This window comes from Pleurodeles waltl, chromosome 1_2, assembly GCF_031143425.1.
Source record: "Pleurodeles waltl isolate 20211129_DDA chromosome 1_2, aPleWal1.hap1.20221129, whole genome shotgun sequence".
In the NCBI taxonomy this organism is placed as follows: domain Eukaryota; kingdom Metazoa; phylum Chordata; class Amphibia; order Caudata; family Salamandridae; genus Pleurodeles; species Pleurodeles waltl.
Window position 1 is genome coordinate 706,645,028 of NC_090437.1, and position 27,823 is coordinate 706,672,850.

Sequence of the window (27,823 nt, forward strand, 5' to 3'; positions counted from 1 at the left end):
GTCTGACCTTTTGCTTGCCTTCAAAGAGGCTCACTGATACACCTGTGGGAACATGGTCAAAGCCTGCCACTGAATAGGCAGGTGGCCAGGTGTGTCTGACAGGTTCTTGGCAACTCTGTTGGTAACAAAACATGCTACTCCAGAGAGCCAGGTGGTTTCCTGAGCTGCTAAATGTATGCTTTCTCAGACTTGGCTAGCAAGATCTTGCTGGCTGTCCAGAAGACTTTTGAGCCTCTCTGGCTCAAACAATTCATGGCCAACAGAATGTAGCCGAGTAAGTGGTTTGTGCTGGCATAGATTCTATTGACTGCCTGAGGAGGACAGTTGGTACCAACAGTGTGGTCTGCTGCCACTCATGAATACGTTGCATGGTATTTTCTGGAGGTGTGAGAGAATCACTTATGGATATGTCACTCGATAGCTCACACCTTTTTGTCAAAAACGCAGTTTCTGCCCCCAAGCATTTGAAGAACAATAGAGCTACATCATGCTTCCTGAGACTGGTGACCTCCACCAAGCAGTTCTAACCTCACTGTAAACGTTTAGGAGCCTCTTCATTAGCGGCAGCATTGCCTGTCCTCCACCCCTGCAACAACAAACTCTAATCTGCCTAGTTTGCTTTTAGCAGCGCACACCCATCCTGTGGGTGGTAGGATCCAGAATTTCCTCCCAGGTGGCTATCCATTACATCCAATAAATGGGTCACACAGATTGTTCAACATGATTCTGCCATACCCTTTCTCTTTGCCTGATTTGGACCAAGGAGATTGGATAGGGTCTTTGGACATTTAGGATGCTTATTTTCATGTATGTGTTCTGCAGTCGCACAAATGCATTACCAGTAGTTCAAGGTCAGACAGGAGCATTTCCATTTTGTAAGTGCTACCCTTTGGCTTTACCTATGCCCCCTTCAGGTGTTCAGGAAAGTAATGGTGGTGGTCACAGCACATCTTTTGAGGTTGGGGGATATCAGTCTTCCAAATCTTGACGACTGACTGTTGAAGGCAGGGTCGTAACAGTCATTGTTGATGTTCAAAATCAACCAATCCAATTCACACCTGACTCCTTTGCAGAAGTTGATATTCATTGGGCCCAACTTGGACACAATGCAGTTGAAGGCTTTCCCTCCACCAAAGCAGTTCTGGAACACCCAGGCCATAATCCTGCCTCAGCTAGGTTTCAGCCTCAGGCCTGGATCTTGGTGTGTTGTATGACCCCTCTAGCACCTAGGTTGGACACCTTTTTTGTTTTGCATTAGGCCCTTAGCCTGTGCCCTTTACATTTTAATGCATTTTATTCATATTTTTTTAGCACAGACAGCTTTTAGCTTGTTTTTGTGATATTTTAATCAGTTACTTCTTCCCAAGAAGACAGAGTTGTTCGTGCTGCACATAGCAGCCATGAGTACAACATGCTGTCGGTGCCCTGCTCAAGGCTGTCATGTACAGTATGCAATATGCTGTCTTGTATTGCCAGTCACAATTTTCTAGACACATCAGTACGTCAGGCCTGTTCTTGGAACCATGTATGGGTTGTTATATAAAGAGCACATAGCCCTAAAGTAGGCAGAGTGAATTCAAGTCATGGCTGTTCTGGGATGCACACCATACCACTGACAGTTTTGCTGAGGCCTGCACTGACTCTTCATTTTCCTAAGAGGATTGCCCTCCAGACAACAGACAGACCCTTGCCATCCTTTTTCAGGTATGGTGTTGAGGTTACTCCCTTAGATTGGGTCAGGTAGGAGGGTTACAATCACTATGCTCTCAGATCTAGACATAGGGGTCAGGCAGGAATATCTAGGCTTTCCAGAATCGTACAAAATGGTGAGGTTGTTTATATTCTTTACACTGGTTGTAATGATTAACAGTTATGCTTCATTTGCCTTATTGCATCCCATGTTTTTTATACTGGGATGCCATTGCTTCAATAAATGCAATGCAATTCAGTTTGCATCTTGTGTCCTGCCTTGGAATGTGAAAGTCACTGAGTAACTGAGTGAAATGGGTATGATCTATTTACACGACTTCCCTTAGGAGTCCGTGTCAGGTTTAGGTTGCCACAAATAACCTTCTACTTTCCGGTGTTTGGTGAGGCACTGCGGGCTAGCCAGGACTTAGGCAGACAGCTTCCAAAGTGATGTTGGACTGACTCAGTTTCCCACACTTAGTGGGTGCTGCTACCCTAAACACAGTCTGATTACCATGCACGACAGGTGATAGCAATTCCAAGGCTTCTTCACCTATTAGCCTCCTTCAGCTCCTTTGTCAACTACACCAGGTGGCACATGTGGGTCTGCAATGGTATTTGAAATTCCAGTGGGCCCGCTCTATGGCAATCTGACTGAAACCATCCAGATTTCAAAAGAGCCTACCCACAATCTGCAGTGGTGGCACCCACATTACCAAAAATATTTGGGGCTGTGGTGGGGCGCACCAAACCACTCCTACTCACCAGCCAGCACCTATTCTTACGCAATTGGCCTAATGGCAGGCCCCTCTTCCTTCCCCACCGAGGCCAGACAGTTGTGATGGATGTATCATTGCTGGGCTGGGTATGTGGAAATCAAAGACCTCTGGTCTCCAGTGGCAGCATTGCTCCATGCCAGTCTGTTGGAGTTGCAGGCCAGTTGTCTGGCATTGAAGGCCTTCTTTCCACCTCCTAAAGGAGGCTGGTGCAGGTTCCCACAGATAACACCATTGTAATGTGGTAGTTCAGTAGCCAAGGCAGGTTCTGCCTCATGTGCCAGGAGGCACTACACCTATGGAGATGGCTGGAGTGTGAGCTTTTTCCTGATCGCAAACCACTTGGCCCTCCACTCAGGCTCACACTTTCAGAGGTCTCTCCTGTCACGGGCAGGATGCTTTATCCACCTTTACACAATCTACACCTACATGCTTGGAGGTTGAGTGGCAGCAACTGAATGTGCTTGATCTGCCACCTAAAATGGTGCAGGTCATCCTTACACCAAGTACCATTCCACAAAATTAATTTACACCGGATGCTGGGGCAAATTTGTGGTGCACTTGTTGCAGGGCTGACTCCTTAGAAGCAAAATTGTTGGCCATCTTTTTATTTGTTTTACCTTTGGCCCAGCAAGGCCTTGTGGTGCATACTATTAAAGGTCACTTGACTGCCGTTTCATACTTTCTCCATTTCCTAGACCCAACCGCCTTTGTTTAAATCATCTGTTGCGATGTTGATTACAGGTTTGAAACATGTTGCCTTCCAAACAAACTGCTTGTAATTCTAAAGTGGCACCTTAACTTGGTGTTGCTGCTACTCCTGTGTACGCCCTTTGAACCACTGCATAGCTGCTTATTACATTTACTAACTCTGAAGACAGTCATCCTCATTGCAATCACTCCAGCACATCACAGGAGTGAACTTCAGGCACTGTCGGTGCACCTGTTCTACAAGCCCCTTTTTTCTGGACAAACTATTGCTGAGGGCACATACAACCTTCTTGCTTAAAGCTGTTGCTAGTCTCTTAAAGGGCTTTATCCTTTTGTATTGATTGTACCAATGACTATCGAGTGGACAACTTTTTTGTGTGGTTCTCCAAGGCAATGAAAGGGAAGCTGGGACAGAAGAGGACTTTTTCAGGGTGGATACCACCAGGGCCAAGGCTGCTACCATCTCGCTGACACGGAGAGTGCCTGCCTTTGCCAGGCTGCAATGTGGACCAGTGCACTCATTCACAAAGTACTCCTACTTTGACAACCTGGTCTGCCAGGAAGGACATTTCACCCACTTTGTCTTGGAGAACTTTTTGTTCTGAGTCCACTTCACAGACCCTCCGCTTTGGGTAGGTACTGCTTTGGTATGTAGTCTTAGGTGAGCAGTCTGCAGTTAGAAGAATCAGTTAAAAAAAAAAGTTGCTTGCTTTCAGTAACAATCTTTCCGGTAGTACTCTAACCGCAGATTCCTCACTGCCTTCTCACCTCCCTGGTCTGTGTAGTTGCCTCTTTTTAACATCTAAAAAGGTCCCAAATTAGGAATTGGCAGACTGGTACTAACAATTGTTTGATGATTCGTGTCCAGGGGTGCAGATAATGTTGAGCAAGAAACTGATAGCGTACAGGGGTGGCACTGATATGTGGCTCCTCTACGTTATTTCAGGGCAGTACAGAGCCAGTACTTGCCCGCACTGCATCACCCAGTGGCATGCAGGAGCATTACTGTGGACATTTTCCAAATATGTCACCTGAGTATTTTAAGGGGAGGAAGCAGCTCTTATAGAGTATCCACCAGAATGGGCATTACCGAAGGAAAGTAACCTGTTTGTTTCAACCTTTGGGCTCTTGTAGTCTAAAGCTGCTTTCTTAGAAAACAGCCAAGCTTAGAAAAAGTCAAACGGGCATATGAAATGCTGCATAAAAAAGCAAGTGATTATTATTTATATTATTTCTCTGAGGTACATTAATGATTTGCTGATCTTGTACTCCTCACAATAGTACACCATCCTCTTTCAGAATTTGGTTCTTCCAAAACAGTTGTCAGTATTTCATCCGAGTGAACAGCTGTATATTGAGAATGTGGATAACCTCTTAAACACATGTTGATAGTGGTGCTGCAGGCAAGCTGAACTGTGTCAGAGTGGCAGAGTACTAACACATTAGGAGGACGGATGGGCCTACAAGTTAGGGTCCAAAGAAGTTAGCTGAAAAAGCAACTTTTACCTTATTATATGGCACAAAGCCGTTCACACAGTCATTTTTTGCTAAAACAATCTGATGTTCTAGATACTGAAATGTGGCCTGGATACCTTTTGATTCCCTTTGGTTTTTGTTTTGCAGCTCAGATATGAACCATGTCTCTCATTTTCCAGATGCCCTTCCTCCATCTTTTTCCGATGTGATTTCAGAAGCAGGAAAATCAAAAGGTTAATCTTATACTTTATTTTATATTCCAGGTTGCATTCATTATTATACCTGTTTTAGATGTGATGTATCCAGTAAGAGGAAATAATGAAAATAAATGCTTTCTAGGTAGAGAAGATTTAGCAGGTTATTAAAAATAACCAGCAATATATACACTTGTGCATCATAATGGTGCATATGATGCCCAAGGGAGAACCTCTGCCTATCTCTGTTGACCTCAGCACATGCCAGAATGTACACCTACTACTAAATGTATCATTTGGAACATAAACTGGTGATTTATAAACAATGTGTGTAGCTTAAATGGTCGACCGTAATGCACATCTGTGTGATAGATGTTGTGATTAACTGCAGTTTCAACAGACTCATATAAAATAATCTAATATATTGTGTTGAGATGTTCACAATCTGTTCAGGGTGTGAAAGTGTAGGAGAGGGGGCAGTCTAACCAACCTCCTTAAAATAGTGACAATAATATACCATTTTTTCAGAAAGCTGAATTCATGCGTAATAAAGAATGTACTTTTCTTAAGGTGCATTTCTGTAAGCAAAACAAGTTCTGCAAGTGTATAAAAAAATTACAATGTTGCCAACATAAACAAGACTTGCACTCCTGTGAACTATGTGACATACATACCCGTCTAAAAAGAGAACACACCTGTCTTTTATTAACCATTTATTGTTAGCATCATTTTATAATTATTTTTATTAAGAATGAGCAGTATTTTCAAGATACCATTAATAAAGTATTAGTTTATGTGAAATCTGCCATGACGATACTTCGTTTTCTCTGACAGATGCAAGTCACCCATACTGTCTCAATTGCTTCAGAATTCCAGGGTGCTGTGGCTGTATTTACTTTGGCACCGTAATGTCACAAAAGTGCATATGCAGATACTGAGCTCACTCATTTATACTAACACCTCTGTGGTGTCAAATTTTTTGTGGTGGTTGTATTTTTAACTATTAAAATCATCTGTGATCACAAATTGAAGGAGAAATACACTACACCCTCTAAAGTTGCACAAAAGTGATAACTGTTTGGATTGTTTGCCCTGTGCCCATATTCCTGTTCCTATTCCTGTGCAGGTTTGATTTTGAACTGTGAAAAAAAGCTTTATACTTTTGCAAAAAATTATACCTATTTTTCAGACAAACCTATAATTTTGAGGTTGATAATTTTCTGAACTAGTATGCAAGAAACCTTAAATTGTTATGCCTTTCTTTTAATATCATAAAACTTGACAGCAAACAACTTCAATGAAATAAACTATAATTCCCATCAACCCTAAAAGAAAAGTAGACATAAAACAAAAACTTGAACACTTCAGCCAATCACCTCATTTACCGCACTTCGGTTATCCAGTTTGGCCTTTTGTTCATTCCCGAACCCTAAATCGTCGAAACCAGACAAGTAGATTTTTATTGAACCTGTCTACGCAGGAAAATTGGTCACCACGCATCTCCTCATCGAGTTTGGAAAAGTTAATAACCACGAAAGGTTGAAGTTGTCAGAGATTTTGTTAAGCTTACTTCTCCATAAACTTGTTCGGATTTGTCAGTTCATATACTTTTTTGTTCAAGTTGTTTGCTATTAAATTTTTGGTAGTCCGTGAGAAGCAAAATATCAACATATGGTCTGGCATTGGAATCAGAGTTATTGTGTTTAAAAAGCACAACGTTTTTGAATGTAATACAGCTTGATATATTTCATGCAAGTTTACAACTCACTATCGGTATGTTTCATAGTAGCAACACCTCCAATCTCAATTTGTAAGTTTGTTTAGGGATTCAAATATCCCATAAAACATACGTAATCATAAAAACGGTGCAACCAAAACAACTTGGATCTTACAAAGTAAATATTCATATTATTTTCCGGTGTATCATATATAAACATTTGAAATGCAAAATAAAAGTACATGATGCAAAAGCAGCCGTCTAAGGATTAAAAATATCATAGAAACTCACAGGGTGGTTCAAATAAAAAAATTAGATTGCTATTCTACAAAAGTGCATAATGTGCCTGGTGTCACAATACATTGCAATAATTTAACGAGTATAGGTCTTAATAATCAACCAAACACATCTGTTCCCCTTACAGATGGTCTAGAAAGTACCTTAAAATATATCTTTTGCAATGGTCTTTTTCAACCTCCAGTTTATTAGATGGGTTTTTGGTCTATGTGGTAAGGGTGGCAGACCAGAACCAATTTGCATTACACAACCTGGCATCTGCCTGCTGCTGTACATGGATTAACCACAGCATCATGTTTTTGCATCTTAGTTCCGTGGCTGAGTTTCAATACTCCTTTGAAATGTTCGTTTGTCTTTTTAGCGATAGTAGAAAGTAAAATGAGTGTTTTTGCATTCCCCTATTTAGCTTCTCCTTTGCCATTTTTCTTGTCATTTACATTTCCAATTTTCTCATCTGGGTTCTTCCTATGCCCCTAATAATCTAGCCTTGTAATCTGTGCTGCAAGATATTGATAACAGATAATATAAAATCTGATGGGTTCTACATTTTAGCTTCATTTCAATTTGGAATACTATTAGTTGCCGAATTGGTTTTGTCTCTTTACCTTTGCAAACTAAGCTATGTATTAACATTTAAAAGGGAATTAGAAATGTGTTCTCTAGAGATGCTAGAGAGGGTTTGGTTCTTCTGTCCCTAGGGTTTGATGCGATGTTAAAGTGAAGCATTTTTGTTTTGCTTTTAAGGTAGTAAGGCTGGCACATTGAGAAGTTATTTTTCACTTATTTTTCATTTATAAGACAGTTATTTTCCTAACATTAGCACATAAATGTAGAAATACATAAGCATTGACTAAGCCAAGGTGTTTGGATTTAATGTGGTACCTTATGCAAACACAGGCATGCAGAAATGTATTTCCATTTGGGGGGGTTGGGGGTGGGTGTTTGGGGGATGCTGGTGAGGAGGTATTGGTCATGGTATTTCTTGGAGTTTGGTAGTATGGTATTGGTATTGGTGGTAGTGGTATTGCAGTTGCAGATGGTACCGGTGATTTTATGGTTGTGGTATTTGGGGGTAGTGGTATTGTTTATGGAATGGGTGGTGGTACTATTTTGTAGAATTGGTGATTGTATTAGCAGTATTCTTGGTATCAAACAATCCATTCCTTTATTCAGTTGATAGCAAAACCATAAAAGGATACAATAGAAACACCGATTTTAAATAAATTACATTAAGTATCCTAAGCACATATTGATTTCAAACAATAAAATATCTATTTTGAATTCAAAACAATAAAAAATTGTGGAATTTAATAGCAACTTTAAGATACCTACCAACTACATAACATATCTGATGATCTGGTAAGATCTGTGAAAACATAAGGGTGGTTATACATTTATGGAACTCTATTTTTTTTTTTTTTTTTTTTTAAACAGAGGAACTAAGCCAGATTGGCACATAGATTAATGTATGTTACTCGATCTTGTACTTTTTTTTCATAAAGGTTTCTCAGATTTACCGTTACATGGGCATTAGCTGATGAAGTCAGGAGTTATCCACAATTTTCTTAGAAAACAGGTGATGGATAATACCAAAAGGGGAACGCGTTAATAGGAATCAATCCCACGAGTTTATCGCACTTGATAGATACTTTTCCATTTTCAGTACGGCTCTTAATACAAAATGCAACTTGATCATTGGCTTGTCAAGTTTGAGAAGCTTCCCTTTCAGATATTGATGAGTTAAGAATCCATTCTTAACCTATAGGACATCCTTTTTTTTTTATATAGTGTTTGGGTGTAGAAAAGGATGGGTCTATCAATCTCATCCCCTAATATAACAAACCCTTGATATTTTAGATGAAGTTCCATTACAAGTTGATCACTAATGAGATCTGTTTTTAAGAGTGGCAGCTGGATTAGTCCACAATGACGGCCAGGGAAGCAAATGTGGTGATTTAATTACTGCCTTCAAATAACACAACCCTAGATCTTCAGGACATGCGAAGTTAGGACTGGTTGGGGAGTTTACCAATAGATGGCAACAAACCTATTGTCTACAGCTTGAAAAGGTACTAGATTTTCATAGCACTGTATACCAGCCTCATGCCAGGCAGTCAAGACATTCACTTTTGTATATCTCCAGCATATGGTTAGCGGGTCTTTATCCTAATCTCGAGGCAAAGTTATGCTCCTTTTTCCTGGATGAAGCGCTTGCACCTGGTGGATATTAAAGTGAACCGCCAGTCAGAGGAGTAAAATTTATTTTCCAAATAAATAAATAAGGCAAGTTTTTTGATCTCTTTACCTTTGATAGTCCATGACCTGGTTTTGGTTGATCTGTGACAGCAACACATCATAAAAGTTTTGATAAGGTTTGTTTCCTTATCTAAATTGACCATTGAACTATCAAAGACATTAAGAGTTTTTTTTAGGCTGTTTGCCATTCTCAACATCAGATCAGCATCTTTCACATAAAGAAGAGTGCAGAATTGTCTTTATCTCTAAGCATGTACTGGCGTTCAGGAACTGAATCAAAGTCTATTTTGTTAACATACAAAACAAAAAAAGAATAAGGGCTAGGACGCCGCTGCTAAGAATAAACAAGGGCCTTATGTTCACCATTACCTCTCTCTAGTGAATACATTTAAGTGCAGGCTCACCAAAACATTTAAAAGGGTCTGGTCCATGACAAAGGATGCGAAAATATTCCACAGCTTAGTTCTTTTCATGCAACCAAAGGAAGAACTCAAATCCATGAATGTTTACGGAAATTAGTTCTAATTTGCAATGGTACATTTTCGTATGAGTTAATGCAAATTTAGGATTTGTTAAATCTTTCCAAGACTTTCCCTAATCCCACTTTGAATATCTGATATGATTGAGTTTTCTGTAGTCCAATTCATTAATTTGTCCAGGATCACTCTCCCAGTGACATTCCCTAAATAATCAATGATGTTGGGCAATAGCAGCAGAGGTCACTCTTATTCCATTTGTTTAAAAAACGGTGTCATAATAGATTGGGACCATGAGCATGTTGTCAATGAGGAAGTTGTAGCAGTTAAAACACTTAGTGGAGCCCATAAATCAGTATAATCCTTAGGAAGGTCTGTTTGCACACCTTTGGGTCCAGACGCTTTGGAGAAAGGACTTTTATGTAGAGGGATGTGACAAGTATTTCTCAACAGTGGTACACTCTGAAGAATTATAAATGCACGTAAATTGTGCGACCCAAATATCGGACTGCAGATTGGAATCTGTTTGGGTAATTTATAAGTTGCCGAAAAAGTCACTCTTCACAACCTTGAACAAAAGTGCACCATCTCTTGTTATTTTTGCCAATTGCGTTGTGTCCATAGCAGTCTCTTTTCTCCTCAATTTTCTAGACCTCAGGGCATTATTTTATGTCCTTCTGCAAAAGGCAACCTCATAAAAGCGGTAGGAATTACTTTAAGGATTTATGGGTTTGATTACATGCCTGGGAAGAATCAAACTATTTTTTGACACTACTTGGTTGCTTTGATTTTGTAGTGGTTAGAAAACTACTGACATCAGAACCTGTCTACCTAAAACATCTGTTAATAACGCTGTTCCTTTTGAATTTTAGTTAGCTTAAAATAGCCCCAAAACATTAAGGCAAAGGTATCATCTGAAAGTTAGCATGATTTAGCCGTTCTCATTTCGGTCTACGCCCTCCGTGTTTGGTTCCTAGATCTCATGGCGCTATAAATTGGTGGTTGATATGAGGCAAATCATGTAAAAGGATTTTTTGTTTAAAAAAAACAAAAAACTAAAAACTCCAAATTGGTATAATCCAAAAAGAGATCAAACCAGTATCTCCAAATAAAAACATCATCTGTAGTAGAGTAGCAACCCCTACCAATACAAGGTGGGATAAGCTTGGTTTTCGAGTCTTTTTTGGGAGGTTAGTTAACAAGGTTGTCTTTGTCATTGAATAATTTAGAGCTTCACCCTGAGGATTTAACTCCTGCCCACCATCTGTAGGCTCAGGGTAACATTATTATTGGGAAGGGTTTTAGTGAGATTGATTTGGTACCAAGGTTTACGTTAAAGCCACCTGCTATTATAGAGGAATATTGGTCCAGTGCTTAGTTGTTGGAAAACAATTCATCTGTGAATGTAAATAAACAAGAAATGCTGCACATGCATTTGACATTAAAGTTGTTGTTTAAGAGTTAAACAAATATACATGAAAGCCCTGTGTGCACTTAATGCAGAACAGTTGAATATAGGGACAGTCAGAAGGGATATAATTATCCATAGGCACAAACTCACAGCAGGTAATTCCAGAATAGCAACTTTGGTTTGACTGCAGGGAGAGGAAGTTGCAAGTTTTAGTTATCATTGCTTCTTGGAGAAGGATATTGTCATACCGTTTAACGAATACTAGCCAGTGTTTGTTTTGCAATTTATCAGCAAACTCAACGGTATTCTAGGAAATTAATTTAAAGAGCTTATTACCTAAGTAGTACATTGTGCAAGCCTAGTGATGTAAGTAGCTGCAGGTTTATTGTTCATTGATCTTGTAGTAATATAAGAAAGAGCTGCTGAATCATAGCAACTACCAGAGTAAGAATAAAGTCAGTTATTATCTTGAAGTGTAACCAAAAAACTATTGGAAAGAGAAATAGTAGAAGGAATTCTAACCAAATGGTTTTCGTCTGCACCACTTAAGACGTTTTTAGCTGCCTCTGTGGAAAGGAGCGACTTGTAGAAATACTCCTGGGGCATAGCTTGAATCCTCCTAGCACTGACGGTCCAGTGTACTGTTTTGATGTTGAGATAATCACAACATTCATATCTATTAGGATGTCAAGGAAACCTGGTTAAAACCCTTACAGGGGGCAGATGTAATGGTAACGTTGAGTGAAATAGCATTGGGAGCCAAAGTGTTTAAGCTACATCATTTTCCTTCAGGAATGTTAGAAAAATATAAGCATAGAGATTCAAAAGTACCTAAGATTTCAAGTTCTCATCAGTAACAATACCATTGTTGGGACTGAAAATAGATTGCACTCAAGTGCTAAGTCTGGCAAAGGTATAGAGTTCTTAACAGGGAGCCAGCTGTGAAGAAAGGTCCCTTTATATATTGGAAACAGCATTCACCATAGCAAATAATCTCTCAAAGAAGCCTTATAATAAAAGTATAATTACCACTGTTTATAATCTAAACAATCAAGTTTCGCTTGAACCTGGGAGTCCAACATCTTTAATCAAACTTTGCTGTGTCAATTTTAGATGAACCCTGCTTCCTTTTAGGTGAAGGAGATATAGCGAGCCAAGAGTCATTAACTATAGAGGCTTTAGTCTACGCTGTAAAAGTATAATTAACATAATATATGCACGTAAGTTCCTTTTCACCTGTGACTCCAATACAAAATTTCTGATAATGAACGGCTAACAATGTTGGGCATAGTAGATGCCAAAAGGCGTCTTTTCAGCCTGGGCGATTTCCTGGTCAGTGGGTGGCACCCACTGCTCGTTTAAAGCAGTTGTGCTGGAACAGTTTTGGGTGCAGTACAATCAGTGTTACATCATTGAACTCGTGGTGATTGTGAACAATCCAAGCGTCGTACAAAGACCAAGTGTAGAAAATGAGCCATGCATATTCAGCAAGACAGTGGTAAGGGTGTAGCACGTAACTCGTCGTGCATTTTGGAGCATACTGTGGTGTGGTAGGGCACTGCCATTTACAGACAGCACACTTTCTGTTAAAATGGCCACAAAATGTGCACTGATAAAACTGTATATCACAATAATATGTTGGTAAATCGGGTTCGGCGAATACTTGTCATTTGTATATCAGCAAGTAACGTGTTTTGATTTGTTTTGATTACATTACAATCTTTGTTTCTATCATACTTCAGAATTACCAAAATAACTTGTTTTTTCTTTAATTGCTGAGATATTTAGAATTATTTGTACAGTTATACAGCTATCTAAATGTCAGAAAACAACCGACATCATACATTCTTTCCTTTCACACTTGCTGTCTCATCAAGAGTCTCACAAATTTCACTTTACAAAATCCTCTCCCCTTGTAGCCAAACAAAGTAAACACCAGTTTCGTTGTTAATAGAATACGCAGCATTTTTCAGAAGAAATTGGCTGACATTTGACCTGTGTCTTTGCAAGCGCAGCATATTTCACAACATAAGAATAAAATGTTGAGTCATATTTATAGCTCATTCACCTTCTGAACTCCAGCTTGGTTATTTTGGCTGCAGCGCCCCCAGCATCCCTCCTTCTAGCACCTATGCTTCGAGACAATTGTCAATAGCGGTTAGCTGTACGGTCCTGTGCTTTATGCTATGTAGCAGTGTTTTTTTTTTTAACCTTTTGCCTGCTGTGAACTCACACTTACTCATTATCGGGATCTGGGGACCCACACTGAATCATTATTGGAACCTGGGGATTCCCACTGAGTCATAGTTGGAACCCAGGGACACGCGCTGAGTCATTATTGGAATTGGAGGACCCCATACTAAGCAATTTTAATAATTTGAACCACAAATCAATTATTTTTTTTTTAATTAAATTTTAATGAGAAGGTTGGAGCTTTTCTAAATAAAACGAGGCCAACCATCTTCCATGTTTTCCCTGTTTGATCACTTGCAATGCTCCCCCGAATCATTTTGAGGCTACTAACTTAATTTTGAGCCGCCACTTTCAAATTAAAAATTCCAATTTTACATTTTGCTCCTTTAATTATGTTTGCTTTGATAATGTGTTAATATCATTTAATTTTCGAAGCAGTTCTGGGCACCATGATTAGGAGTCACAGACCCCTAGGTGTTAAGAACCACTGCTTTACAGCCTTTCTTTTCCCTATGTTGCAAAAGATTTAGGGCCTCATTACGAGTTTGGCGGGCAGCAGAGGCGTCCCGCTGAACTCATTCCTCGATCAGGCTGCCTGTGCATCGCTAGCCCTATTAAGAGTTCACCGCAGGTCTGGCAGGCTGAAACAGGGCCTTAACGTTGACGCCGGCTTCTAATGGAGCTGGCGCCAATGTGGCTGATGCCACAGCACCCGTCGCACATTCCACTGCGTGTAATTCAGGCGGTGGAATGCGCGACTGGCCTGTGCATGGGGGTCTCTGCACTGCCAATGTGAAGTGCATGGGCAGTGCAGGAGCCCCCAAAAACCCTGATGCTCCTATTCCCTCTAGCCTTTCCATGGCTGCCACTATTGCCCTCTGGGAGTTGTAGTCTCTTTTTCCAAATTCAGCAGCACCAACACTGACTCACAAGTGTCCCGTGCAACTGGGGTTGTTATACGCTTTATAGCACTGTATTAGGTGTGAGGATATTGTATTGATGCTGACGTTTTTACTGGTACAGGTGTCATAGTGTTAAAGAAGAGGTAAAACTCATACTATTATTAATAAAGCAACTTTCCTTTTAGACTGTTTTTGTTCTGTTTCATACTGTACATTGCTTCTAATTGTTGCTTGCAGTTCACACCATATTATATTAAAAAAAGGCAAGTAGGAGGGAAAAAGAATGGTATATTAGTTAAATTGTATTTGTGCGTTTTGTTGTAAGCTTTTAACTAATTAACTCTTGCATCTGGATGGTGGTAATGCCCTATTCAGTCTCACCCTTTAGAGACATCCTACGCATCACCTCTCATCCGGGGTCTGACGAAATGATAGTATTACCCCCACCTTAATCCTTTAGCTCCCTTTGCCAGGCCCGCACCATCTTCAAAATTAGCTGCATCATTTATAAAGCCATCACACTCAGCACCCCAGCTTGTAATCTCACTATTTCTGGTGGTTCTCTCCACGTCTGCAGCCAGGAACCCATCAGTCTGCAGATTAAGAAGTGTTAAACAGAAAGATCAAAATAACTGCACTTTTCCACATATGCAACAATGGTCTGAAACAGCATCCCCATATCTATCAGGGCCACCACAACGCCGCTTCAATGTAGGAAAGGGTTGAAGACTCACCTCTTTAAAGAACACTACATCACGATGCATTAACTTGCCGACACCTCTGCTTCCTCTCCTTTTACTCACTAACTTTAAGATTGCCTTATACCATATACGGCGTTTGACTGCCTTTTGGATAGCTTTGAACTATTGGAATATAATCCACATGCATGCAAACAATAATACCTTCATAGAATGCAGTACATTGCTCAGGAATCCATCAAGAGACAACAGACATGATTTCCAGAGCCTGTGGTAATATGCAAATTATTTACATGATGATGTAGTAGCATTTACAGTTAGTGTGCAGCTATCTCACCAAGTTGTTTTAGAGAGTTGCTTCCAAGGTTCTTGTAAATCGCTCAAAGGGGTTTTGTGCAGACCAAAGCAAAATGTAAATGAAAGATACAAACATGATTGACTTCATTTGAAGACCAAACTAAAGGCAAGAAAAAGTAATTGACGCGTTTGAGAGGTTAATATTATTACTGGGCTACATTTTAGTGCATGTTTTATTTCTCAGTCTGCCTTTTGGGTATTTAAAATGATGTTTTTTTTTTTTTTAGGTCTCTATCCAACTGAAGACATATGGGCAGCACAAGCGATCTGTTTGACAAGCGAATTAAATTATAACCTTGGGAACAACGTTGCTTGCTTAGTGCAGGAGCACCCTTCTGTTCAAAACAGGTTGGTCCTGTTCTATTTGACAGTAAGAGCCTTTCAAGTAAGCTTTGTCAGGATGAATTCAGGTGCCCTTTTACTTCTCTTATATTTGCATTATCTCGCTCATGCTTGTGGAAGTCCATACTTTTTAATTAGACTAGCAATCCTTTTTCTGGTAGTTTTTGCTTTCTAAAGAAGCTTAATGAAAAGTATTGCTTCTTTGCTCTTAACTACTATTTTTTTCTTTATATTTGTTTAGCTTTTGCGTTTAGACTACATCAGTTTTAGACCTTCTGCACTAAGCCCCTCATAAATTGTGGTACTCCTCACGGAGTAATGTCACACCTGAAGAAACCAATGTTCTGGGTGTTTTGGGTTAGTTATCATCACACTAATCTGAAATTTCAGCCGGGGCATGGGAATAACTGTGAATTTGCAACATTTTACGTCTTCTTTTCTGATATTCATGACTGCTTTTCCTGGGCACAATCCCAGCTTGGCTGGTTTACTCAAATTATCGGACCAATATAGATTTGAAATGAGGGCATACATTTTGCATTTATCTTTAGCTTACTAGTGTGTAACAGTTTAATAAGTCAACTGCTTCTAAGAAAATGATACACACAAAACTATGAACGTTTTCTATTCTTACAAGTTAACTAGTTGTCAGAAAGTTTAAAGAAAAAGGTTTGAATCACACTTCTCTGTTTATCCAGAAGCAGTTAAAATCAGATGGGCAGTCCCAGAAGGGAAACTGTTATATATATCTGATATCTTCGTTGAGATAAGACCACCTAATTCACAGGAGCAGCATCATGCTTCCAGCATTTTTAAAGACAGATGTGCTCATTGACTGCATTACACCCTTTTAGCAAAGTTCTGATCTCACACTTCAGAACATCCCAGCGTGGTTTATGTTTGAGCCATCTTTGCTGTCAAGTGATGAAACCTGACTCAGTGGGATGCAAGCCTGGCATTGATGACTTCCGACACCACATAAATATTGGCTTTCTTTGTTTGAAGGAAGATTGTGAATGTCTGGATGGTCCGATGGTCAGAGTAACTAGTCTTCTGTAATACCATTTGAATTCCTGCCAGGGCTCCTTATAAACTTTCAATCACATGTATATTCTTTCCCTTATTCCCAGATCAAAAGAAGAAGCTAGTGCAATACTTAGAAGCAGAACGGCTCTAATGAATCCCTGGCTGCCAAGTGTTTGAGCACAAGTCTCATCATTCCGAGTTCTTTATTTCTGATGGCTACTTCCCTGTTAGTTTCTTTAACTGCTCTAGTATTCTCAAATTAGTTCAGCCACTACAGTTATTGGCCTTGGATGTCATTGACACCAATCGTCTGGGACATCTCTTTTCCTCTTTTTAATATCTCTGGATGTGAGGTTTTCTTTCCCGGCTTTTCTGCCAACTTGGCAACTATTTCTTCCATGTGACCTCTACATGTATCCTCCCTGGCCAGTGCAAGAAATTGTGTCTTGCATGTCAATTAGCAGTCCCTACAGCTTTCTGTTTTGTGTGTTAAATGAACAGCTTAAGTTTTAAAATGTTACACTTTCGGTGTGAAAGTAGCAAAGAAAGAAACATCTTTTTGAATATAGATTCAGCAACGGCAGGTCTTCTGAACCAAATGATGGAGAACAGATTACATTCATCCCTCTGCCCCTGAAACGTCCCTACCCCCACACCTTTGGACATGGTAAGCATCTCTAAAGTAATAGTAAAGGTTGCTTAACAGGGACATCGTCTTCCTCCCACTTTTGCGGTCCTTCTAAGAAAGCTAGATTTGCTGTTTCATAAAAGCAAGAAGCAGTTTAAGGTGAGTAGCTCCCAAAAGCCGCCAGGATCCTTTGTTCTTTTTGTAGATGTTCTTGTTTAAAAACTATTTCTTGGCTCTATTAGTTTTTCTTGTGCTGTCACATTACAGCTCATCTAACGACTCATTGACAACTTGTGTTGATGCACGTTAATCCTAATGACTGGCAAAACATGGCCCAACTCTGCATTTATGTTTCAGAAATATATTAAGTCTTAACCAACAAGAGCTAATAGAATCTGGATCAAGGAATTGATACTGATCTTAAGACAAGCCACTCATTGCTCAAGGACTCAATAGCCTCTACAGTTCTGACAACTTCATAAGTGTAATTTTCCTTCCCCAAAGTTTCACTTAACTGGTTGGATTTCCAGATCCTGTAGGTAATAAACAATGTCACTTCTTACATTGCCATTTCCCCGTGGCTGTTCTACATTCTCGCTGTTTTTTGGAAATTCCTGACACTACATCTGCTTTCTCAAACAACTGGATCTCCAGCGTATTCTAGCTCCATTAAAAGTCCTTCTCCCTACTAATTGTGGCAGTGCCTGCGCTTCTCACTCATCCTCCTTTGCATCAAACACCCTAGCATTATAAACACCTTCTCTCAACGATGCTCTGTTGACACAAATGTCGACATTTTGTCTCTCCTGGAATGTGATGTATTATTGGCGCCAGGCCCCTCAACTAGCAGAATTTGAGCCAAGACCCTATCCACTTCATCCAGCCTTGCCTTATGATCATAATTGTCCTTTGAGCATTTTTTTGTTTTACTGTTCTGGTATCCTTTAAAAATCTAGAGGAAATGCTAAAATAATTCCTGAAATAAAATTAAACTTCTGTCTCTAACTTTAGTTCAGCAACGTCTGTTTCTCTCAAATCTCAATGAGGACTGTTTGAAAAATATGAAGACGGTCATCTTCATTTTCTTCTTCTGCAAGTTTCTTAGCTAACTTAATCTTTAGAAGGAATTATTTCTGTAACATAATCTTCACCACTTGCCACAGTGCTATTACATTTTGTAAGTATACCTACCTAAAACAATAAATATTTTGCGTCTCTCCTGTGACACCTGAAATAATAAATAAGCTTGTGGATGTCTTACTACATAAAGGAGAAATCAGATACATTCCAGGATGTAAAAAACAGAAGAGAATTAATGTATAAAATAAAATGTATGATCCTCCTGTTTTTCCGTGGTGGTTACCTTTAACCTTTTGTGTGGCTTGCAGACAAAATTTATATAGGTTTCCATGACCACGATTTAAATCCTTTAATCTTTATCATGTGGTCATTTAAACTGATTTTGGGATAATTTGTAAAAGCGCTCAGGATCAACAAATCAGACAGGAAAGGTTTTTTTCCGGTAGACCATTTGTAGATTTCTTTTATGATGTCCCAGTGCTTTGCTAAAATGCATCTTGTGTAAAAATGAAAAAGATCTTGTAATACCCAGCACCAAAATGCAGACATAGCACTTGAACTGGAAACTTACTTATCTCAAATTGAATATGAAAAGGGACTGAGTAGGAAGAATGATATACACTAGTTTCTTATCGCCATCTAACAATAACCCACCTGTTCACTCCATTAGCTCCAACACATGATCTGCTGAGGACTATACCCTGCACAACCCAGACAGACCAAGACAGAGGTGCGAAATATATGTTGACAAGGAAAAAAACATCCTAGTTGGCTCCAGCTATGCGTATCATTTTTGCAGAAACGACTTACCTTACCGACTATCCAGAATCTTCTAAGTTTGGATTGACACACCAAATAATAAGTGGAAGTTTGTAACTTAGCATTAGGGTCGATTTTAGACAGGACAGACCCAGTAGAAACTCTAAACAATACTTATAGAGTTTTGCTGATGAAAGGTATAAAGGAGGATCATGGTCTTATAGATATATAGTGCACTTCTCACCCAAATGAAAAAGAATATAATTTATCAGTAGCCCACAACACTCAGTGGAGAATTGATGACTTTCCCACATCATACACACTCCCTTTATGACCAAGTGCAATGTATAAAAAGGCTCTTCATAAGATCGTGCACCCATTCAACTATAGCATGACTGGAGCAGCACTGCATTGATAAGGAAACCATGGAAATTGAGTATCTCTTCTACCAAGCTACCTACAAATAAAATACCCTACTAAAATCACACTATAAAACGGGAAATAAAGTGGACTCTGCAGGTTCTTAGGAATCTGTTAAAGGGACAGAATGGATCAGATCATGAGACTTGTCAAACGGAAAAATGACATACTACTTGAGAGATGTAAAATTGTTAACTAATGCAATTCTACCCACTGAGTCTTAGAGATGGAAGTTAGAAGAGGCCCTTTATACCTTTTACACTTCAGAAGCCGAATACATACTATACCCTTTCAAAGTTCTCAACTACGAAAAAGCCAGCAAGGTATTGGCAGCCCAACTTAAATCATTAGTGGCCATCTCCACTGTACATAATGAAAGAGCAGACATATTTTGCCTTCCGCAAGACATAGGTGACACTTTGCCCGCTGTTATAGAAAAGTAAGCGTCGGACTGGATCCGGAGATTTTTTCTTTGAGTAATACCTTTGTGCGCCGATAGGTGGTGTCAGTCAAATCAGTGGGCGTCGTAGTCACCGTGATGACGTCGGGAGTAGTACATAGATGCCGCCTCAGTGCCGTGACATCTGTCATTTTCTTTCCGCACCACTCACTGATCCAGAGAGAGCTACCCTGGTCTCTTTTTGACCGAGTTTGACCATATTGTCGAGTTTTTTTGGTGAGTTTTTGGTGTGTCGAGATGTCCCTGAAGACCGGTTTCAAGCCGTGCGAAGACTGTCACCGCATGATGTCGGTGACTGATGCGGATCGGGCCTGTTTGTGGTGCTTGGAGCGCGACAACCACCCAAAGTCGTGCTCCAAGTGCTGGGCCATGCACCCGAAGGCCTTGAGGGAGTGGTCCCTCAAGCTCATGGCGGACCAGCGCTTGACTCCGCATAGGTCCCGGTCTCGCTCAAGGGGAAGGTCTCCACCAGTCTTCTTCCTCCAGGTCTTCGGGCACAGGTAAGAAGAAGAAAAAGAAGTCGATGAGGTCCCGTCACCCTTCCAGCGTGACCCCTGCCCAATTGAAGGAGTTTTACGAGGCCTTGCACCTCATTTTTGGGCAGGCCGACCCCGATATGGCACCTTTGGGCCCAAAGGGTTTGGTTGGGGGACCTTTTGGGTCCTGCGCCAGCGGCTCCGGCTACCGAGGTCCCCTGTGGATCCGCGCCGACGCCGGTCGTACTACTGAGACCTTCCCCAGCGCCAGTTCGTTTGTCTATGCTCCTGACGTCGGTGGTGCCCACCATCAACGTCGACCCGATCCTCATCCCTGATGCCTCGGAGTCAGCCAACACAGTCTCTGGCTTCGATGGGGTCTACTCCACCCAGTTCGGATTTGGACCCTTTTCCTCATGTGTACGAATTCGGGGAAGGATTGGAGGGGTCCCTGGACCCTTATGAATACCAGGATGACTCATCTTTGGACTGGGCACAGGAATTGGGCGAAGCCAGTGGACTGGACACTTCTCCAGACGCTAGCATGCTGTCTCATCCTACTGTGGCTATGGCGGAGGGAGTGACTTATGCTATAGTGGTCAGTAGGGCGGCTGAGGTCGTTGGCCTTGAGCTGCCTACTTTACAGGTCAGGTCAAATCACCTGAGGGAGGTGCTTCAGCCAGGGGCTTCCACATCTGAGCCCTTGTTGCCATTCAGTGAAGTCCTCACCAATGTCCTCTTGGGTACTTGGTCCAAACCGAACACAGGGGCTTGTGTGAACAGGACTATTACACACCGCCATCGGCCCACCAGAATGACCCTAAATTCCTGACCCAACACCCCACGCCTGAGTCTTGTCATCCAGGCTTCCTCTTCCTCCGGCGCATTTCCTTCCGCACCCCCGGATAGGGAATCAAAAAGGCTGGAACAATTTGGGAAAAAGATGTTCTCTTCCTCCAGTCTCACGCTGCAGTCCGTAAACACTGCATGCCTTTTGGACCGCTGTACCCACTCTCTGTGGGATACGGTCGTGCAAGTTCTGCCACTGATAGCGAAGGAGGCCCGTGCTATCATCTCCCAAGTGGTCACCGATGGGAGAGATGCGGCGAAGTTCACGATCCAATGAGGGCTAGACATGACCGACTTTCTGGGCAGATCAGTTGCTATACGGTGGCCTTGAGACACCACTCCTGGTTGCGCACTTCTGGTTTTGTGGGGGATGTCCAACAGTCTCTTATGGACATACCCTTTGATGGCTCCCGTCTCTTTGGAGACAAGGCAGACTCGTCCTTGGAGAGATTCAAGGACTTGCAAGCTATGGCTTGGTCCCTTGGCCTTTCCTCTGACCCCCGACCCCAACAACTCTGGCCGGGGACGCGGAATCCCACATGGGCGTGGGACAGGGAACCAGAGGTCTGTCCAGTCCACCCCTGCCCCCTCTGCAGCCTTCAAACCCTCCTAGTCCATCCCCTCACTCAGATCCAGTTGGTGGCAGGATTTGCCATCACCTGCCCCACTGGGAATCTATCACAACGGACAAGTGGGTTTTGCAGATAGCTCGAAAGGGCTGCTCCCGCCCCTTCAAATCTGCCCCACCAGCCATGTCTCCATCAGTTAGCCATCTCCTGGAGGATCATTTGGCACTTCTCCGCCAGTAAGTCGCGGCTCTCTTGGCCAAGGGAGCTATAGAGAAGGTCCCTTTGCCAGAAGTAGGTTGTGGTTGTTATTCCTACTAATGTCTGGTGCCGAAAAAAGACAAGGGCTTACATTCTATCCTAGACCTGCGGGACCCTAATTACTTCCTCAAGGAGGAGAAATTCAAAATGCTCAGGTCCTGTCTGCCTTAGATCCAGGAGACTGGATGGTGGCATTAGACTTGCAGGATACTTATTTCCACATTCCCATCCTGCCTGCCCACAGACGTTACCTAAGATTCGTGGTAGGTCACGAGCACGATCAATTTACTGTGCTCCCCTTCGGCCTTACCAGTGCCCCTCGGGTATTCACTAAAGTGATGGCGGTGGTTGCAGCCCATCTGCGCAGGCTAGGGATCTCAGTCTTCCCCTACCTTGACGACTGGTTGTTGAAGGCGGACTCGCCCAGAAAGGCTTCTCCCACCTTCAGACTACGGTGAGCCTCCTGCACACACTGGGGTTCACTATCAACATGCCGAAGTCACACCTGACTCCCTCTCAGACGCTTCCTTTCATCGAAGCTGTTCTGGACGCAGTGCAATTTTGGGCTTATCCTCCCGAAAAGCGAGTCCAAGATATTCAGGCTATGATTCTGATCTTTCAGCCTCTATCTTGGGTTTCGGTGAGACTGACCCTGAGGCTGCTGGGCCTCATGGCCTCCTGCATCCTGCTAGTGACACATGCCAGATTGCATATGCGGGCTCTGCAGTGTGACTTGAAGTAACAGTGGGCTCAGCATCAGTGAAATCTCTCCGACATGGTCCAGATCCTGGAGGAGACTGCGAAAGACCTGCAGTGGTGGCTTTCGAATCCGCATTGGGTCCACAGCAGATCCCTCTCCCTGCCAGATCTATCCATAGTGACAGATGCATCACTTCTGGGTTGGGGCTGCCACATGGGAGAGACGGAGATCAGAGGCCCCTGGTTTCGGCAGAGTCTGGGCTCCATATCAATCTTCTGGAGCTCCAGGTGATCAGGCTTGTGTTGAAAGCATTTCTTCCCTCTCTCAAAGGGAAAGTAGTGCAAGTTTTCAAGGACAACACTTCTGCCATGTGGTACTGCAACAAACAGGGTGGAGTAGAGTCCTGGACCCTTTGTCAGGAGGCACTACGCCTATGCACATGGATGGAACATCTGGCGGGCACTCTGAACCCCAGAGCTGACAAACTCGGCCATCGATGCACAGCCGATCACTAATGGTGTCTCCATCCAGAGGTGGCGCAAGGTCTCTTTCAGCAGTGAGGAGAGCCTTGGTTAGATCTGTTCGCCTCCACAGAGAATGCACAATGTCAGCTGTTTTGCGCGTTGGAGTTCCAAGGTGGCACTCGCTCGGAGAAGCTTTTCGTCTCGAGTGGAACTCCAGCCTCCTTTATGCCTTCCCACCTATACTACTTCTGCCCAGAGTTCTCAAGAAGATCAGGAACGACCGGGCCCAAGTAATCTTGGTGGCTCCGGACTGGGCACGGAGAGTATGGTATCCAGAGCTATTGAGCATGGCCACCGATCCTCCACTCAGACTGCCTCTTCGGGCAGATCTTCTGTTGCAGCAACAGGGGATGATTCTCTACCCATAACTTGTCCAATCTGTGCCTTCATGCATGAAGATTGAGCAGCAGCAGTTGGCCACTTTTGAACTTCCACCCAAAGTCTGCAAAGTTATCTTGCCAGCCAGGCGTCCCTCCACCAAAACGGTATACGTCTGTCGTTGGCATAAACTTGTGTCATGGTGTACCAACAAATCTGTTGATCCCCTCTCTGCTCCTCTCGCTGAAATTCTTTTGTTCATTCTTTCTTTGGACCAGCAGGGCTCTGCTTTGGGCACTCTTAAAGGGTATTTATTGGCCATTGTGGCCTTCCTTAGGCTACCTGATCAGCCCTCACTCTTTAAATCTCCTATTGTCAGTCAATTCCTTAAAGGTCTCACCCTTTTATTTCCTCCCACTCCATTTATCATGCCTCAGTGGGACCTCAATCTTGTCCTTACGTACTTATTATGTACTCCCTTTGAGCAGATGCACAATTGCCCTTTACGGCTCCTCACTTTCAAAACTGTCTTTCTTGTTGCCATCACTTCTGCTTGCAGAGTGAGTGAGCTTCAATCTCTTTCTTAAAAGCCTCCATTCCTGTCTGTGCACCCTGACAAAGTGGTGTTGCGCCCTAAGGCTTCCTTCCTTCCCAATGTTGTTATGCCATTTCATGTCATCTTGCCTATTTTTTACACACCCCACATCCTTCTCATGAGGGGGAGAGACTCCACCATCTGGACCCACAATGAGTGTTGGTGTTCTATCTAAATCGTACTAAAGATTACCAGGTGGACGATCAACTCTTTGTTGGAAATGTGGGTGCGAAGAAAGGAAGGCGGTGCAAACACGTACCATCTCTCGATGGGTACTTCTTTGCATCAAGATGTGCTACGCTTTGGCCAAGAAGCAACCCCCTGAGGGCTTGCACGCTCATTCCACCAGAGCAACTGCTGCTTCGACTGCATTAGCACGCAGAGTTCCTGTCCTGGATATCTGCCAGTCAGCTACGTGGGCATCCCTTCACATGTTTGCTAAACATTACTGCCTGGACAGTCAGGTCCGTCGGGACGGCTACTTTGGTCTTTCGGTCCTGCAGGAATTTCTAGTATGATCTTGGTTCGCAGCCCACCTCCAAGGATGGCATTGCTTGGGTATCTATTCTTAGGTAAGGAACAGGGAGAATCAGTGCTTCACCCCATTCCAATTAAAAGGAAGCTAACCTTTGAAGATGCCTTGGACACTGCTCCTCCCCCTAAGAAGGCCTCTAACGACAAGGCTACAGTGAGACCTCAGCCTTCTCCACCAAACTCTCCAGTGCTTCCTTCCACCCCTCCACCACCTCGTCAACCCCCTACACCACTTATTGAACCACAGTTTTTACTACAAGGTTCACCAGCACCACAGGAAGATGATTTGGGTGACGTGCCAAATGAGGGAGATCCAGGGGATTGATAAGTTCCAGATCCTATCTTGACAAATGATCCAGATTTATATCCTGCACGGTCATCACCACCGGAAGACACAACATCTTATCAGCAGGTGATAGCAAGGTAAGCCGCATACCACAATATCCATTTACACACTGACCCTATTTAAGAGGATTTTCTCTTTGACTCCCTAACTACAACACACAGATAGTCAATTTCTCCACATGCTACCTGGCATGCTTAGACATGCTAATGATATTTTTAAAGAACCTGTAAGGTCTTGAGTTATCACCCTTAGGGTTGATAAAAAAATACAAAGCGGTACCTACAGACCCTCTATTTCTACGGGCTCAAATACCTCCAGACTCAATAGTGGTCAATACAGCACGAAAACGTGGTAATAGTCAACCCCCAGGAGATTCGCCCCTTCTGACAAGGAAGGCAAAAACTTAGATGCAACGGAGAGGAGAGGAGCTGGGCAAGCTGCCAATCACTGACATATTGCCAATTCACAGGCACCTTTGGCACGGTACCACAGGGCTCACTGGGACAAAATGGAGGATCCCCTTCAGTACCTCACAGAGGAGAATCGTAAAAGGGCGCAAGTGATAGTATCAGAGGGTCAAACTGTCTCCAATAATTCCATTCGTGTGCAACTGATGTCACAGATACCGCAGCACATGGTATTATTACAGGTATCATTACACGCAGGCATGCTTGGCTTAGGTGTTCAGACTTCAAGCCAGAAATACAGCAGGCGGTCCTCAAATTGCCATTTGATAGAGAACACGTATTTGGCCAACAAGTGGATACCACAATAGAAATAAAGGCTTAGAAACAGCAAAAGAAATATGAGCATTACTGTACACCACACAATGTGGTAATTGTCATCACCCACAATTCAGGGGAGGCTTCAAACCTTCCTCTCTCCAAGCCTTTTGCCTCTCAAAACACTCAAGACTCCCATTTCTACAAAAGAGGTTCCTTTAGGGGATCCTACAAAGGCTTGAACAACAGGCAGAGAGAAGGCATCCACCTACAGAGGATCTGCCTCCATTGCACATCAGTGACTACCTACACTTTCCACCACCTCACACCTCTCCAATGGAGGGGAAGCCTCAAACATCTACCCCCAGTGGTCAAATATCACCACAGACCAGTGGGTTCTCTCAATTATCCAACATGATTATTGTCTGGAGCTCACTTGCACTCCAGCAAATATTCCCCCTCACACTCCCAAATTCTCACAGGCACAACTTACTGTTCTCAAAGAAGTGGTACAACCCCTTCTTCTCAAAGGGGCTATATAACCAGTCCCCTCCTCACAGCAGGGGTCAGGAGTATACTCCCTGTACCTCCTCATACCAAAGGAGGACTGGTCACTCAGGTCAGTTCTAGATGTCAGACCACCAAATCTCTACATTTGCTCAGAGCATTTCCATGTGGTCACTCCAAGATGTCATTCCACTGTTACAACAAGGCAACTTTATGACAGCTTTAGATCTAAAGGATGCTTGCTTTCATATTCCCATTCACCCATCACACCACAAAAATCTCAGATTGGTTATTGCACAAAACATAAGTTCAAGGTTTTACCTTTCGGGATCACATCCGCTCCCAGAGTCTTCCCAAAATGTCTAGCAGTAGTTGCTGCATGTCTCAGACGTCAACGCATTCATGCCTTCCCTTACTTGGGTGATTAACTCATCAAAGCCAGTGTGCTACAACACTGTCAGCATCACACTTATATCACAGTTGATCTCTTTCACGCTCTGGGATTCGCAATCAACTTTCTCAAATCCCATCTCCGGCATTTGCAGATACAGCCTTAGCTAGGAGCAGTGCTCAGTGTGCAGATAGGGTTAGCATATCTAAGTCCAGCTCAAATTCAAACTTTTCAAACTTTAACTTCCCAGGTACAGGAAGACCACACTTACACAGTGAAGACAGTGTGCCTCAGATCACTCTGACTACAGATGCATCACAGATGGGTTGGGGAGCTCATCTCAACAACCTCACAATACAAGGTCTATGGGATCCCATTCAACAAGCTTCACATATCAATTACCTGGAGCTTCAAGAAGTTTACCTAGCAAGCCAACTCTGGGCAGGCAGTGCTCAGAACACTTTTTCAAGCAACTCCCAACTCCTACAGGCTGGTCACCAATTCTTTGAAGGGACTGCTTTACTGTCTGTGCAAAACATGTGTGTCTACAGAAAATGTTACTTACTCAGTAGACATCTGTTCGTGGCATGTAGTGCTGTAGATTCACATGCATCCTCCCCGGATGCCTGTAGCCATTGTAGTTGCATTAGCATATAAATATTGTACATATGAAAATTTGCATGGCCATCTCTTTTTATTTACTCTGTACACACTCCTTACCTCTCTCGCCTATGGGAAAACAATCTAACAAAGGACTGGAGACCCATGCGCAGTATCACTGAGAGGAGGAGCCACTAGATCATGTGACTCAAAAAGATTCTTTGAACAAAAACAACTTGCCCAACTCTTAACCCAACACTAGATAGCACAGTTATACAAAACATGTGAATCTACAGCTCAACATGCCACAATCAGATGTCTACTTGGTAAGTAACATTTTCCTTTATGCAGCATTCATGTTTGCCATAAACATACAATTTTAACTTTTTCACATGTGGAAAGATAAACTAGATACCTTGGGTGATTGGTCTACTTAGAGGCATTGCTGAATGAAGATTGTAAATCACCTTTAAACAGAGTAGGAGGGGTTGGTTGAGCATCACCAGAGATTTTGGGATCTTGGGCAGTAATTTTAATAATTGAATACTGAGAAGTTTCCTGATGAG

General features: G+C 42.4%; 1 protein-coding gene across 3 annotated transcripts in view; it reads left to right on the plus strand.

Annotated features, from left to right (window-relative positions):
- Positions 1–27,823, plus strand: part of TMEM131L (transmembrane 131 like) — a 522,596-nt gene that overhangs the window by 460,433 nt on the left and 34,340 nt on the right. For all 3 annotated transcript variants that reach the window (XM_069242819.1, XM_069242836.1, XM_069242829.1), the window contains 2 exons: positions 4,800–4,885; positions 15,381–15,501. In XM_069242819.1, coding sequence (XP_069098920.1) covers positions 4,800–4,885; positions 15,381–15,501 — 207 coding nt within the window. The remainder of the gene's footprint in view (positions 1–4,799; positions 4,886–15,380; positions 15,502–27,823) is intronic.